Source organism: Euprymna scolopes, chromosome 25 (genome assembly GCF_053919585.1).
Source record: "Euprymna scolopes isolate OS-2025 chromosome 25, ASM5391958v1, whole genome shotgun sequence".
In the NCBI taxonomy this organism is placed as follows: domain Eukaryota; kingdom Metazoa; phylum Mollusca; class Cephalopoda; order Sepiida; family Sepiolidae; genus Euprymna; species Euprymna scolopes.
The window spans coordinates 97202634-97220133 of record NC_136506.1 but is presented as its reverse complement, the minus strand read 5'-3'; the positions used below and the strand labels follow the sequence as shown (position 1 = coordinate 97220133).

General features: G+C 33.4%; 1 protein-coding gene across 2 annotated transcripts in view; it reads left to right on the top strand.

The window, feature by feature from the left end:
* The window catches only part of LOC145247545 (putative GMC-type oxidoreductase Mb1310), a 186619-nt gene that overhangs the window by 7515 nt on the left and 161604 nt on the right, over positions 1–17500 (top strand). Inside the window, exon 2 of one of the 2 annotated variants that reach the window (XM_080109386.1) lies at positions 13907–14002. The exons of the other annotated variant lie outside the window; for it this stretch is intronic. Coding sequence (XP_079965512.1) covers positions 13921–14002 — 82 coding nt within the window. The 5' untranslated portion in view covers positions 13907–13920. The remainder of the gene's footprint in view (positions 1–13906; positions 14003–17500) is intronic. 2 annotated transcript variants of the gene reach the window in all.

Genomic DNA, 17500 nt, shown 5'->3' with positions numbered 1-17500 from the left:
AAAATGCCGCTTGGTTTTTAAATCACCTACGCAATTTTTCATGGTAAATAATTGATGACCTCCCCCCCCCCTAAAATAATACTAGGGCTAGTGTGAATTATTGGAAGCAAGCTAATAAAGTGATTGCAAGAGATTAATGTACGTACAAGCAAAAGAGTTTTCCAACGTTGTCTGCCTAACGCTCCTCCGCCGTTCGAAAACTTTGGAGATCGCTGACATAACGCGTATAGTTTCGTTTTTGTGTGACGTCACACCTGAAGTCGTGCGTATTTTGGTTTAAATTCTAAATTATGTTCCCCTTATTATGTACAATAGAGATTGTTCGTTAAATTATCAGATTCCAGTTCAAGCAATCTAGCCCAAAATATTTATTTTTTTGAATGACTTTATCTACAGTCCAGCTGTTGAGATCGCATACGCTGACTTTACTGCAATACTAATATCTGCTAATATTCACAGATTATGTAAAACCATTGACATTCACAAAATCCGATAATTACAGCTTGCTATACCTCACGAAAGTATCCCAACCCTCACCCTGACGTACGTCAAACATGTAAATATGGAAAAAAGTATAAGTTGTTCAAATGAATTATGCGTCTTTACTATTATATGAAAGGAACTTGGTCTGTATGTGTGAGTTCATTTCCTATGGATTCGAAAATCGCCAGCCAGATTTTTGTGAAATTTCACACGAAGGTACTTTATGTGACTGGCAGTGTGTGCATATCGGAATGTCTCCGATAAGTATAATTAATCGATAATCGAAATAATCCAATAAAAGAAAGAACAGGTGATTTTTACCAAAATTTGAGAGGTTTTATTACCGCAAAAGCAGAAAAGCCATGCACATAAAATCAACAGTGGGTTCATTATATGATAGGTGCGCGTTCGAAATGAATATTTCTGTTAAAATCACAATCGAAGCATAATATTTGACTTGCATTTCAAACTTTAATTCAAACCATCATATATAAAAAAAAATATTTCATAAAATAAACAAAAAATTCTCTACAGTGCAATGTAGACTACAATGTATTGTGGACTAAGTCACTGCGGGGGGGGGGGCATATGAAGCTTCCCTTGATGAACCGCGGTTGGTCCCCAAGTAAATCAGGCAATTAATCTATTTGAAAAAAAAACGAATTCGACGACAATAAGGATGGAACATTCGTTGATTCTCATTCGATCTCGGGCAACGTCGGTTTTCATGGTATTCTTTGTGTAAAGCAACCATTTATTACGTCGCCTGACGAGAAATTCTGTTCCTTTTTTATCGGATTTTATCATGTGTTAACGTTCTGTACGACTGGGCAACTAGTATATATATATATATATATATATATATATATATATATATATATATATATATATATAATATTAAGTAATGTGATTTATAATTTAAAAATTAAAAAAAAAAATTTTTAATTTAAAAATCAAATTTTAATCAAATTAAAAATCAGTTTCATAAGAAGAAACAACAACAAAATCAATTATCTGTACAATCGTTTCGGAAATCCGTGCTTTTCATTGTGGTATACATGAAGTTATATAGAACAATTATATATAGTTTTTTTGGTAAGCACGGTCTCCTCATCAGCAAATTTAGGAGGATTTTTATTGAATTTAAAAGACACCATGAATAAACCTAGCATTAAAAGTAAGGCAGATGAATCTGAAAAAATTGAAATAAAAGGTTTAGATTTAAAATTTATAAGAAAATTAATATGGGTTAGAGATAGAAATGAGTAGAAAAAATATATATTTTTGAATTTACATAATAAATTTGATTTAAAAATATATAGAGATAGTTACCTTTTAGTTTTTCTTTTTTTGAAATCAGGAACTGTGTTTAAAGTAGTCATTTAGATGTTTGCTATAGCTTTTTATTTTATTGAATGATGAATTTTAAAAGGGCGACGCTCGTGCAATAAATTGTTTCCGTTAGCGTATTTTTGATTTAAAGACGCTACAGTTTATATATATATAGAGAATATTTATTTTACAAGTTTTTAAGGGGAGATAATTGTCATGTGTTCTTGACTTTATTTATTATTTGTTTTACGGGTCTAAGGGAGGTAATTGGTCTAACTTAATTTATTAAAAAAAAAATAAATAAAAAATAAAAATAATAAAATAATTGTTATCTATTTTTACTAATGGGTAATTTTTAATGATTTAAGGTGGTTTATATTTATTAAATTTAAACCAACGTTTATGACTACATGTCAGAAGCTCCTGTCTTGAATTTAATAGTTTGGTTGTACTTTTTATATCTTCATATTTTAAAATATTTAGGGTCTCTTTTGTACATAGTGCACACAGGAAAAATAAATGTCCCCTACAAGGCTCATGTAAAATTAAAAATGTTATCTATAGCTGCACAGTATCAAAAACTCCAAATCTACAAGAACCTATTAACAGCCATAACTCAACTACCAGATTAAATAATAACACCAACTTAAATCAATCTACCGATCAATTACTAATCAACCCACCACATAATAATCCAACAATAGACCTAACGGAAAATAATCACAATAATCAAGAGGTAATATATATTGGTTCCACATCTGGCCTAATAAAACATAGAATTTCAACGCACAAACATTCTTTTAAAAATAACTCTCTATCAAACCAAACTACTCTATCCAACTATATTTGGCAACTAAAAAAAAACAATATTTCTTTCAACTTAAAATGGCAAATAATTGAGACTTGCAAATCATATAAACCAGGAGATAAATTTTGTGCACTATGTACAAAAGAGACCCTAAATATTTTAAAATATGAAGATATAAAAAGTACAACCAAACTATTAAATTCAAGACAGGAGCTTCTGACATGTAGTCATAAACGTTGGTTTAAATTTAATAAATATAAACCACCTTAAATCATTAAAAATTACCCATTAGTAAAAATAGATAACAATTATTTTATTTTTTTTATTTTTTATTTATTTATTTTTTTTAATAAATTAAGTTAGACCAATTACCTCCCTTAGACCCGTAAAACAAATAATAAATAAAGTCAAGAACACATGACAATTATCTCCCCTTAAAAACTTGTAAAATAAATATTCTCTATATATATATAAACTGTAGCGTCTTTAAATCAAAAATACGCTAACGGAAACAATTTATTGCACGAGCGTCGCCCTTTTAAAATTCATCATTCAATAAAATAAAAAGCTATAGCAAACATCTAAATGACTACTTTAAACACAGTTCCTGATTTCAAAAAAAGAAAAACTAAAAGGTAACTATCTCTATATATTTTTAAATCAAATTTATTATGTAAATTCAAAAATATATATTTTTTTCTACTCATTTCTATCTCTAACCCATATTAATTGTCTTATAAATTTTAAATCTAAACCTTTTATTTCAATTTTTTCAGATTCATCTGCCTTACTTTTAATGCTAGGTTTATTCATGGTGTCTTTTAAATTCAATAAAAATCCTCCTAAATTTGCTGATGAGGAGACCGTGCTTACCAAAAAAACTATATATAATTGTTCTACATAACTTCATGTATACCACAATAAAAAGCACGGATTTCCGAAACGATCGTACAGATAATTGATTTTGTTGTTGTTTCTTCTTATGAAACTGATTTTTAATTTGATTAAAATTTGATTTTTAAATTAAAAAATGTTTTTTTAATTTTTAAATTATAAATCACATTACTTAATATTGAATTAGCTCTAGGACATTTAACTATCGAGCTTATTATATATCTAAATTACAACGAGCACTTTCTATTTCCTGTATTTTAATTAAACTAGTAATTTCACTGTTACATTAAAATACACTAAGCTCTTTAGACTATTGTTCTAATCTCCTTTAATTTATATATATATATATATATATTACATAGGCATATATATATATATATTAGATAGGCATCACCACTTATCCAGGTCAAGAAGCCACTCGATGATAAGGGTTAAAGAGTGTACAGTAAAAATTGGACAATATAGTAATCGTTAATAATGGAAATTCGGTATATTTGTAAAATTATATGGAACGGCTCATCAAAAACTTGTTTACGTTAGACTTGAAGATAAGCATATTGTAGTCAGCTGGAAAGCAGGAAAACGGAAGACAATTCCATAGACATGCAGTTCTTAGAAAGAAGCTTTGTTCATGGAATCTACGTTTAGGTTTAGGCACAGATAAAGAGTGGGGGGGGGAATTAGTGATAGTTTTTTCTGCTAGACGGATGTTTCTTGTGAAAGTTTTTGCGAAGGTAAACCATAGATTGGAGCTCAGTCAAGCACCTGCCATGAAAATAACGATAAAGCAGAGAAAAACTTGCAACATCTCTTCTGTGAGAAAGAGGTTGCAGGGAAGAGAAAATGACATCCCCTACGAGGCTACGAAGTCTATTATATATATGTGTGTGTGTGTGTGTGTGTGTGTGTGTGTGTGTGTGTGTGTGTGTGTGTGTGTGTGTGTGTGTGTGTGTGTGTGTGTGTGTGTGTGTGTGTGATAAAAATGCATAAACAAACCTTCGTCATTTATTGAACAAAATGGTATATTATATGGATTCTATGTAAGCTATGCTCTCATCAACGGACAAATTTCAACCAGAACAATATATCATTATCACGAAATAGAATTTCCTTTGAGTTTTTTGTCGACAATTCCACAACAAATCCAAAACTTAAAAGAATGCGATGAAAAGATGTTAAGCATTCATCATATGAATTTCCCATTAAAAAAATGGGAAATAACAGCCCAAATATTCTCGATTCGGATTTCAATAAGGACGTGGAGCCGTGCTTAAACATTACATCAATTGAATTATAGATCAGTCGTCTGAACAGAAGCATTATATATATATGTGTGTGTGTGTGTGTGTGTGTGTGTGTGTGTGTGTGTGTGTGTGTGTGTGTGTGTGTCTTCCTTGGACGGGTACAGATGTTCTATTTTCTCTATTTGCTCCATGGTCCGCAAATCAAGCGGAAGTCTGAAGCGTAATATGAATGTTCACTGTTAAGCAGTACCGGTTGGCGTCTCTTAATCTCAGCACAAGTGTAATCCCTGCAACAAACCGTGTAAGTGCAAAGCTCGTCTGAAGATTCCCATTCGTTTCCACAGAAGATAAAAACTGCATCTTGATCACATCTCCACATGTATATAAGTATTTGTGCATATATTATAAAATAAAAAATAAATTATAAAATGAATAAAATATAATAACAAAAAATTTAATTTAAAAAAAATTACATGGAAATGGATAAATAATATATAATAAATTAAGGGAAAGATGGTCTTTTGTCAAGAAGTGACAATCACAATATATATATATATATATATATATATATATATATATATATATTCGCTGTATATATATATATATATATACATACATATACATACATATATTCGCTGTATATATATATATATATATATAGTAATTTATAAAATATATATGGCGATTAAGCTACACTGAATATTCTGCGTTTCATCCACTATAGGATTCGTCAGGCTTAAGCCTGACGAATCCTATAGTGGATGAAACGCAGAATATTCAGTGTAGCTTAATCGCCATAAGCCTGACGAATCCTATAGTGGATGAAACGCAGAATATTCAGTGTAGCTTAATCGCCATATATATTTTATAAATTACTGACTAGCTCTACCTACGTATTGAGCACTTTTGAAGTAAATACTTAAAGTTTACGCATAAATCTATACTTTCGAGTATTAATTTTATGTGAGTAAATGAAGTAGTTATATATATATATATATATATATATATATATATATATATATATATACAGCGAAACAGTACTGTATGTTAGTTGGTTGGTTGGTTGTTTTGTTTTACGGCATATCAACCCTTTTCAGGTTATTTAATGCCGAATCTGGTGATTTTGAAGAACGATTTTTTAATATAGTATATTTGTTTTTTAAGTCGTATTCTATTTAACCCATAGTTGGGACCCTAACAGGTACTACCACTCCGGGTCAGAGTGGACCTTGGGAGCAATGGCAATTAAAGGGTTGCTCCACACTCCCTAAGGTCTGCAAGCTGGGGCCTCACCATCGGATATAGTTTAAGGTCATATCCAGGATCAGTACTGTATGTGGATGACTATATATATATATATATATATATATATATATATATATACAAATTTTTCCCACAAATGGATTACAGCAATGCACACAAGGCCAAGACAATCTATGCATGGCTGCTCAACAATGTACCGTGACACAAGCCACCGAACTTTTGGACACTTTTTTCACGGACTGTAAGTCCCTTAACTATATATTTACATGTGTGCATATATGTTCAAACGTGTATATATGTGTATGCATGTATATTCATTGAAACTACATGCATCAAGATGAATTTACAAGGGGCGTTTCAAAAGTAGTCCTTTTAAAATCAATTGTTTGAATTTTCTTGCACTTGGATCATCGGCTGTATTTGTCAGGCAGTTTTTGAAATTCTTTTTCATAAGTTCAGTTGTTCCTATAATTACTGGAATAATGAAGACTCCTATAATTGCTAGAATAATGAAGACTCCTATAATTACTAGAATAATGAAGACTCCTATAATTACTGGAATAATGAAGACTCCTATAATTACTAGAATAATGAAGACTCCTATAATTACTAGAATAATGAAGACTCCTATAATTACTGGAATAATGAAGACTCCTATAATTACTAGAATAATGAAGACTCCTATAATTACTGGAATAATGAAGACTCCTATAATTACTAGAATAATGAAGACTCCTATAATTACTAGAATAATGAAGACTCCTATAATTACTAGAATAATGAAGACTCCTATAATTACTAGAATAATGAAGACTCTTATAATTACTAGAATAATGAAGACTCCTATAATTACTAGAATAATGAAGACTCCTTTAATTACTAGAATAATGAAGACTCCTATAATTACTAGAATAATGAAGACTCATATAATTACTAGAATAATGAAGACTCCTATAATTACTAGAATAATGAAGACTCCTATAATTACTAGAATAATGAAGACTCCTATAATTACTAGAATAATGACGAACTTCCTAAGATTCCTGTTTCTTTTTATGTCGTATTTCAGACATTAGTACTTCGTTATCTTTTCCCTCTCGGCTCTATTTAACCCAGCGTCATCCGGGATATGACTTCCACTTAAGTTGCCTCGTTGTCCATATCATCATGTCAGGTTTAATAGTTCCGTTTTCGAGGTGTGTGGGGGGGGGGTAATAATATGACGTAGCAAGGGATGGCTTACGTTGCAAATACAGATGATACTTTCTCCATCACAATAAACCTAATAAATCGGTCAACCCGTATAACAATGACCAATCGGTAAGCAACGTAGCGAGAAGAATCCTCCTCAAAAAAAAGCGTACATGACATCTCGGTATTTCGTTGTATTGTCCTTCTCAGCAGAATAAATACTACTAATACAACTAATAATAATGCTAATAATAATATTAATAATACTGCAACTAATAATAATAATAATAATAATAATAATAATAATAATAATAATAATAACGATAATACAAATAATAGTAATGGTAATAATAATATAAATAATAGTAATTATAATAATAGTAATAATTATAATCAGAAGAAGAGTAATAATAATAATAACAATAATAAAAGGACTAGTTATAATAGTAATAATAATAATAGTAATTATTATAATAATTATAGTAAAAGTAATAATCTATATATTAATATGCTTGTCCGTACGGTGTCACGTCATCATCATCGCAAACATTAATTAATGAAACGCGTCATCATCATCGCAAACATTAATTAATGTGAATTATCTCCCTTTATTGTTCAATCTTTATTAATTAAACATCATTAAACCCTTTTATTTCCCAAAACTTCCAAAAAAAAAAAAAAAAAAAAAAAAAATATGAACTGTCTATTTATGGTTCCGGGTTATTTTAAAGATAATTTATACAAAGAAGGTATCGTTCCACAGTTTAAATACTATAGTATTTTACTTACATTTTTAACGAGGTCTTCTGTTTGTTATTGTAGTGTAATGCGGAACGCTTATTCTATTTTATTCAGTAATAAATATATTTTTTACATTTAACGCTACGAGTTCGTTTTCTTTTTTTTTTACTGTGCCACTTTATCTTTTTTTTTTATTTACTTTTGAGTGAGCCTTACATAACAAAAAATATGTTAAGAAATAAATGTTACAAAAGTCAAGAATGACTTTATTAAATAAATCACCAAAGTCACCATTCGCAAATACACTGAGTAACACAGAGTCAAAACATGTTTTACGTCTTGTTCTGTTTTGTTTTTCTTTTCCGGCACATCAATCCTTTTTCGTGTTATTTAATGCCGAATCGAGTAATTTTGTAACATTTATACAGCTTCACGTTATAGTTATTACTTATGTTTTGTTCGTTTTATTTTGCTTCTTTTACAGGCAGTCATCATCTTCTAATGCCCACCGACAGGGCATACATATTTAAATACTATAAAAAAATGGACACAACAATTTCTTTTAATATGAAATAAAACACTTTGTTTCATTACTTACGATTTAATTTATTTAAAGAAATATTTATTTCCTATTTAAAGATGTTCAGTATATTTTATTTAACTAAAGAATTTTTCCATTATTTTTATTACATTGTTAGGTGAAGTTTCAGAATAGTTAACCCCCACCCCACCTCCCCATATTAAGAATGGCTTTCAGCATGATTCTTATAATAGCGGTATCAAAGATTGTTTTTCCTTATTTTAAAACAAATTATTTAAAAAAGATACAAGACCATTACATTTTTTTCATTAAATCGCTATTTAGGTGAAGGTCCAAAATAGTTAACCCTTCTCCCCATAACCGTTTTTTTATGCAGTAAAATACTTTGTTTCAATAATTATGGTTTAAATAAATATTTATTCCTTATTAAAATATTTACAGAATATTTTATTTAACTGAAGAAATATTTATTGTTCATAGATATATTTTCCCTTATTTTTTTACATTGTTAAGTGTAGTTTCAGAATAGTTAACCCCCTCCCCATATTAAGAATGGCTTTTAGCATGATTCTTACAATAGTGCTATCAAAGTTTATTGATTTTTCTTATTTAACAAAAATTATAAAACAGATACAAGAACATTTTAAACATTTTTTCATTAAATCGTTATTTAGGTGAAGGTTCAAAATAGTTAACCCTTCTCCCCATAACTGTTTTTTTTATGCAGTAAAATACTTTGTTTCAATAATTATGGTTTAAATAAATATTTATTCCTTATTAAAAGATTTACAATATATTTTATTTAATTGAAATCTATATCAATAATTCGACTTAAAAAATATTTGTGAATTTCCAAATCTTCATTAAATAAAATTCAAAATAAATAGAAAAGTCTATTGCATATGTAAAAGTTGACGGTTGCTTCTTTAACTTCATTAAAAGCTATCAAAGTCAACCAAGAGCTGCTCAATATTCTGGCTTAATGGATCATTTAGCAAGGAATGAAGATGGTTATTTTGGTGTACCAGTTATTCTACCATCTACATTTACAGGAAGTCCTAGAAATCTACAATAGCTTTATCAAGATGCAATGGCAGTTTTTTGTGACCTATTCATTACTCACACGTGTAATCCAAAATGTCCTAAAATATTAAACAACTTGGGGTCATCAGAACTTTCACAAAATCGATGTCAACAATATCACAGTTTTTTAACTTCACAGTCTGACTCCCAAGAACCTGCTGACTGACCACTATTCTCACTCCAAGCAGCTGATCGACGTCCCTGTCACCGCCTCAATCATCACCAGCACTTCTTGACAATATCAACAGCATCAGTTACGATCGCATTGACCTTCAATAAAAGTTTAAACTAAAGTTCTTTGTTTGTTCTACTTGCTTCCATACGTTCATTTTTGTAATATAAGAATAAGGAATTTCTTACTGATGTGTTTTAAAAGATTTTAACTACCGTGGAATTTCCACGGGTCCTGCTAGTAATAGTAATTATAATAATAATCGTCATAATAATAATAGGAATGGTTATAATAATAGTAATAATAATAGTAATTATTATAATAATTATAGTGCAATAATAATAATAATAATAATAATAATAATAATAATAATAATAATAATAATAATAATAATAATAATAATTGGAGAAATTGGAATTAGAGGTAAGGCTGCAAAAAAATTGGAGAAATCGGAATCAGGGGAAAGGCTACAAAAATACAACGGCTAACGATAATGAAAACGGCTGAAATATTAAGGAAACCCCTTGAATGCGGAGAATAATACAAGTATACAATATAATGAAGAACACTGAAGCTGCATATCTACAAGTTCTTCACCCCTAGAACGCATCCCCTCCCATAGTCTTATCACCTTCCCCCCCCCAAAAAAAAAGTGATACCAAAGCGCCGAGAAGGGTCAAGGAGGATGGAAAGACCGAGGAGAGAGCGCTGGCCAGACCTCCGCTGGACAAGCACGAAGAGAACGAGGATTTTGGGAAGGCTTAGTGCCACTCAAATTCCAATATAGAACAATGGCCGCTGCCAGCGAGAAATCAGTGGTAAGAGGCTGTTGCGATGACGCAAATTTATTTGCAAATGCTATCGAAGGAGGTGGAGATAGCTGGACGTCTGGGGAGACTTGTTGTCACTCAGCTTCCAGAGAACACCAATAATAATAATACGTCCAACAAAGAATAACCTCGAAAAAAATGTCATTTCTTAATAAAAAAATTTAATCCCAACTTAATAAAAAATGTAATTTCTTAATTAAAAAAATTTAATCCCAATTTAATAAAAAAAAAGTCATTTCTTAATTAAAAAAAAATTAATCCCAATTTAATAAAAATGTAATTTCTTAATTAAAAAATTTTAATCCCAATTTAATAAAAAAAAGTCATTTCTTAATTAAAAAAAATTTAATCCTAACTTAATAAAAAAATGTCATTTCTTAATTAAAAAATTTTAATCCCAACTTAATAAAAAAAATCATTTCTTAATTAAAAATTTTTAATCCTAACTTAATAAAAAAAAAAAAATGCGCCAAAATCTAAACAGACAAAAGTTATGAGGAAAAACCGCTTGTCAATTTCCAAATTAATATCTTGAAGTCGTCATTTCCGTTTTATCCTTTGATAACGTGTATAAAGCAGAGGATGGTGTTTGGGTGCATTTCGGTCAGTTCAAAAGAGTAGTTTATGTGAACAATCAAAATAAAACCGTAAAAACGGTACATTTTAATTTTACACTTTCTTCTAGAAATCGCTTGAGACAAGGCATGAAATCACTTAATGTAAGCTAAACAAGAGTGAAAGATGATCATCACAAAGACATGTGATGCCTGTTAACCTTAGTCCTGAGCATCTATGCCTAGATTGTTTTGGCATCGTGTGCGGGAGTGTAGGTAGAAGAAGACAGTGAGCAGAAAAAGAGGGTTTTTTTTTGGGGGGGGGGGGTTATACACAGTGATCACCACTTATCAAGGCCCGGAAGCCACTCAGGGATAAGGGTTATTGCAAGTACATTACGTTAGTGTGGAGATTTGATGAAGTGTTTACTTAAGGGGGCGGTTCATTAGGAATTTGTTAACGCTGGACTTGAAGATATCCAAGTTGTAGTTCGGTGGGAAGCAGGCAGACGGAACAGAGTTCCACAGGCGTGCAGTTCAAAGAAAGTTCAGACGAGCACCTGTCATTGCAGTCCTTGGAAAGAACCTATTGGGATAGGAAGTTGTATTACAATGAGGTATTAAAAGCAGCGAATTGATGAAGACCACTAGACCAACGAGTGAAACGAGCTGGAACAAAGGAAGCAGGGAATAGATCAGACAATTCTGAAGAACATGCGTCATAATAGTATTTTTAAAAAGACTGAGACTAGCAACATCACGTCTGTGAGAGAAAGATTGCAGTGAAGAAGAAATTGTAAGGTCAATCAAATTAGAGATACGTTTCTGCAATTTATCAAGAATCTTGGAATGGGATACAGATTCAACAGCCCAAATGTGACAACAGTACTTTATATATAGTCTGCTAGAAGATTTGTAGAGATAGAAAGTAGGTCTCAGGTGTGAGAAAATGTTTAGAGCGATAGGGAGAACTGTTTTTACGAGAATCAGAAGGAGCAATGGATTTAATAGATGAACTCCAAGAAAGATCTGATGAGAAAGAAACACCAAGAAGTTTTAGAGTCGATTTCTTGCCGAGAGCAACGCCATCCATAAGAATTCCAAGAAGGAAAATGGCAATCATTCGATTGGGGGACAATAGTTGAGTCTTAACATGATTAAACGAAACAAGCCATTTCCTACCCCAATCCATAATAGAACCCAAATCAACCTCTAGATCAACTGCATATTTCAACTGATGAGAGAAAGATGGATGAGAAGTAATCCCAAAATAGAGGATGGTGTCATCAGCACCTATAAATAATGGTAGTGTAAATTAATCGAATTTTTACATATAGCTCATTAAGATCGTGCCTCATGATTATCTGCGAAAATTTGTATAGAATTTTAATATTTGAACTGTAACCACCATGCATGATCAGATAAATGTGTTATTTTTTTCAGTTTCCATGCCATTCTTTAAAGAATACGTCATCAAATAGAAAGAATGCTGGAGTCCTTCAGGGGTCCATACTAGGCCCAACTCTCTTCCTAATATACATCAATGATCTCCCAAAATACATACTTAAATCTTTCGTTGACATCTATGCTGATGACACGACCATCTATGGCAACACATCAAAGGCCCTAAATGACAAAGTTCTCTCAGATTCTCTCTCCTCTGATCTTGAGCGCGTGGTACAATGGGGGAGGAGGTGGCTGGTTACTTTTAATGCATATAAAACCAAGCTTTTATCTTTACATCATCAACGCTCTGATCCACATCTGGCATCAATTGAAATGGGTGGCTCTCGTCTAGGGGAAGCTCCATATTTTGATAAGCTTCTGGGCTTGACCTTTACTCCTGACCTGAAATGGAACACGTACATCAAGTCAGTTTCCAAGGTCGCTGGAAAAATGGTGGGATCCTTCTACCGCTCCAGAAGATATCTCACCCCTGATGCAATTCTCTATCTGTATAAAAGCCAAGTACGTCCAAGGATGGAATACTGCTGCCATATGTGGGAAGAGCTGCTAAAAACAGCCTATCCTGCCTTGACAGAGTACAAAATAGGCTTTGTGGCCTAGTGGGTGATTCCCTTTTCTCTTCCCTGCAACCTCTCTCCCACAGGAGAGACGTTGCGAGCCTGTCTTTGTTTTATCGTTACTACCATGGCAGGTGCTCTTCTGAACTCCAATCTCTGGTCCCCCCCTCGCCAATCTTTCACGATAAACACTCGTCTAGCTGAAACCACTGTCAAAGATTTACCTCCCTCCTTATCTGTGCCAAAATCAAAACGTAGATTCCATGAACAAAGCTTCTTTCTTAGAAGTGAACGCCTGTGGAACTCTGTTCCGTCTGCCTGTTTCCCACCTGACTACAACCTGGATGTCTTCAAGTCCAATGTAAACAAATTCCTGATGAACCGCCCCCTTAAGTAAGACACTTTATCAAATCTCCAACACTAACGTACTGTACACACAATAACCCTTATCACCGAGTGGCTTCCGGGCCTTGATAAGTGGTGACTACCTTGTAAAAAAAAAAAAAAAAAGAAGACAGGTCCAGATAAAAAAATTTATCAATCCTTATGTCGTCAGATCGAGATATGCATTTTTACTACTGACATTTTTTTTTGCGTTTTTGTTTGTTTGTTTGTTTGTTTGTTTGTTCGTAATCTTTGTATCTACTCCATTCGGAATGAAATTGCTTTATTTTTTTTTCTATTTTTATTTTATTTTGTTTAATGTTCTTAACGAATTATCTATTTTACCCATGTTTTCTTCACAGAAGACGATCATAAGATGGTTAGAAATAAAAACAAAAGAAAACGCCAGAACGAATCGAGTTTTTATTGGAAAATACGAGCCATAGCAAAGCGTAAAGGTGAGTGTACCAAACGAGTGAAGCACACTGACGATATTAATCTAAGCTTTATCCTAACGTGGTGGCCCTTAAAGTGAACCCATGCATTACCTTCTCCTTTGCTTAATCGTACCCAAACACAAACCTTGTCTCATATTCGGACGATCATAACTCAAATTTAGAACGCATCTCTTACTACCAAAGACATATTGTCTGTCTGAAGTCGAAACTATTCTATTGCTTCTATAAATAATTAGGATTTGATATCTGTCTGTCGGAAGATGAAACTCTACTAGTCATCATCATCATCATCATCATCATCATCATCATCATTATCATGGTTTTATCTCCTCTGGAAAAATAACCTCTCCCTTGTTTCTGTCCACTTTATTAGTGTCTGTCATTTAGAGGTTGTGCCATCGTCTCCACTTTATGCACTGCGGATTGGCGTCAATATTTCCCCATAGCTAGGTACCCGTATACAGCACCTGGTATTCTGAAACGATCACCAATCTAATACTGGTCGGACTCAATGTTGTTTAAGTTTGTTCATCTAAAAGGAATTGACGCCAAACAGATGTCCACGCCGAACGTCTATCTCGAGGAAACCAGAAACAATCACATTCAACCCAACAGAAGCTAACCGACATGAACTGAAACAATAGCGAATGGGACATTTTAAATCAAGCGCTTCAACGCGTGTCTACATCAACCATTGCAAAGTATGGATGGTAAAAACCTTAGAAATTAAATTTACCCCATTTTTTTTTTATCTTAACTGATACGACGGAGTGGTCGGATAATCCTAGAGGAGAATGAACGGAACATGAACATAGCTCAGAGGAAGTTGAGAGAAAAAGGTCTAGGAGGCTTGCATATTGATCGGGTGTATCGGGCACACGGGTGGGTTCGCGAACAATCTGAGTGAGGTCATAAGCAATGGCAAAATCATGACAAAACCTCCCCTCATCGTCTGTCTTATTTGAATGGGTCGGCCATTCCACGTTATGGACGTTGAAGTCACCACAGATGTGGATGTTAGCCGAGGGATGTACAGACAGGATGTGGTCTATTTTCTCAGATATGCTCTTAAAGATAGTAACTCCGCTGTTGTGGGGTCGATAGAGGGCAAATATAAATGCAGTGGTGTTAACAAGTGCAATCCTGAAGCACATATAGGGTAAATTAGGATCTTCTCTAGAGATATCCCTGCCACACGGGAAGCCATCTTTAATGTAGGCACATATTCTATGTCCATGGCGATCTTGGTGTAACAATAACAGAAATTCACAATCTGATACCTGTTTCTCATCACTTGAAGAAAGAGATTTCAAGGATGGCGGTCGCGTCAAAAAAAGAATAGGCCTCCAAGAATGATAATGGATCTACAGAAGGTGAATGCCACTATCAGAGAAACGCATCACACCTCATCCCCATTCAATCAGGTTCTGATGCTACCAGCACACACCCGAAAATGGTACTGGACGCATGGAATGGATGTCACAGTCTACCGCTATCTACATCCGTAAGGGACGCTACTACGTTAATTACCGAATTGGGCTTATATTAGTACTATCGGATCTGTCAAGGATTTCATGGATCAAAGGGATGGATATACCCATCGGTTTGATGACATCAGCGTGAATACGGCTTGTAAAATCCGATGCATATACGACAGCCTCTTATGGGACGACTCAATAAAATTTTTGTTCTGGCACATATATATCAATTACACAAACAAGGGGGTTGTATTTAATCCCGACAAGTTTCACGCTGTCGACATGCAGGTACAATTCGCAGGACCTCTGGTTACCGTAAACGGTGTTTAATCAATAGGGCTATGACAACAGCATATTCTTTTCCTTGTTTTGATTCTCAGGTATATATCCATTGATATCTTACATGCTTTTATATAGAGTGATGTGGTTCTTGGTTGATTAACGGTGTCTAACTGTGTCGGATATATACTCGAGAGTCAAAATAGTGAAAATAATATGATGTTGTCATAGCTCTATTAATCAACAAAAAGAATGACAGAAGCCATTATTCACTGCCCTACCCCCACAAATATCACTGAGGTTGGGTCCTGTTTTGAGCTCGTTAATCAGATGTTATATACTTTTACATAAGCAGAAATCATGACCTCCTTCCGAAAACAATTCAGGACAAAGAACAGAACGTTCTTTTGTAATGAAATATTTAAGAGCTTGTTTCGGTGCGCTTGAAAAAATCCCTTCCGGCGGAAGACCACCGTTTGTATCCCAGAAGTACTTCTTCTTTTGTAGCTACCCCATTAGCCTATTACGCTCAAAACAACGGTCGAGCAGAGTTAGTCGTTAAGACCGTAACACGTATACTAGCCGATAACATGGACAGATATAAACGCCTGTGTCACGGTCGAACTGTTCAAACATTACTAAACCATTGCAAGATCCAAGACTTTGACATGTCTCTACTCGTAATGCTATATGTTTGAGTTATTAAATACTACCTTCCTGTCTTACGGGATAAATGCCAAATGCGTAAACAATGGAAAGAAATAAGCGAACTAATGGAATTGGCAATGGCCAAGAGGCATATGCGGAACGAACTGTTCTACAACCAGCATTGTAGTCCACTCTAGGAACTCCAAGTCGAAGACTTTGTCCAAATCCATAACTATCGATGGACGAAGACGGGAATGGTCGTGAAAACATATAAGAACCGATAGTACCGATTGCAAGTAGATGGGACCAATCGAGTAACACAGCGCAATCATCAGTTTCACCGTAAAATATACTCAGTGGTGGATGGCCCACATTATGCCATACCTGGAACCTCGAATTTGTTCATAAATCTTAAGCTTTACAAGAATAACCCCTGAGGAAGCAATGGAGGTCGAACAGCACATCAATGTCGGATTGTCTACGAGTATGATGAAGAAGAAATAAAGCTTGGTGATATCACAAGATGTACACACCCGGTCAGTCTCCACAGCATTAAAACAATCATGTCACAAAACAAGAGCACCAAGAAACATACTGTCACAAATGTGCAAAAAATCACACGCGCTTTCTGGTGCAAGCAAAGATCGCCACGACAATTCATCCAGTGATCACAGGAGGCATGTATGGATTTAAAAAAAAAAGTCATCTGCTTCTGAAGTTCCCATGAAGTTATCTACTTTGATAACAGGAAGTAACGAAGGAGTGATCTCCCTTGATAGCCATATATAGATGAATGATGGGGTAGGTATTTTTTTTATTTTGATTGGATCTTAGCAACGAGTTGGAAGAACACATTTTCCCACTTTACAATCTCCAAATTTTGCTTCCACTGAACAACGACTGAACCAAGGAACGGCATTTCCGTTTCTATTTTGTCAGAAACATCGTTCATGTTAAGTGAGGGTTGTGGGATAAACTAGATGGAGCGAGAGTTATAGGACTGCCAAAAACGCATCCACGGTGCATTTTGTACTCTATATTGGTTTGGCCAAATAATAGATGATCAGAAAAATACATAAGTCGTTCCAACAGT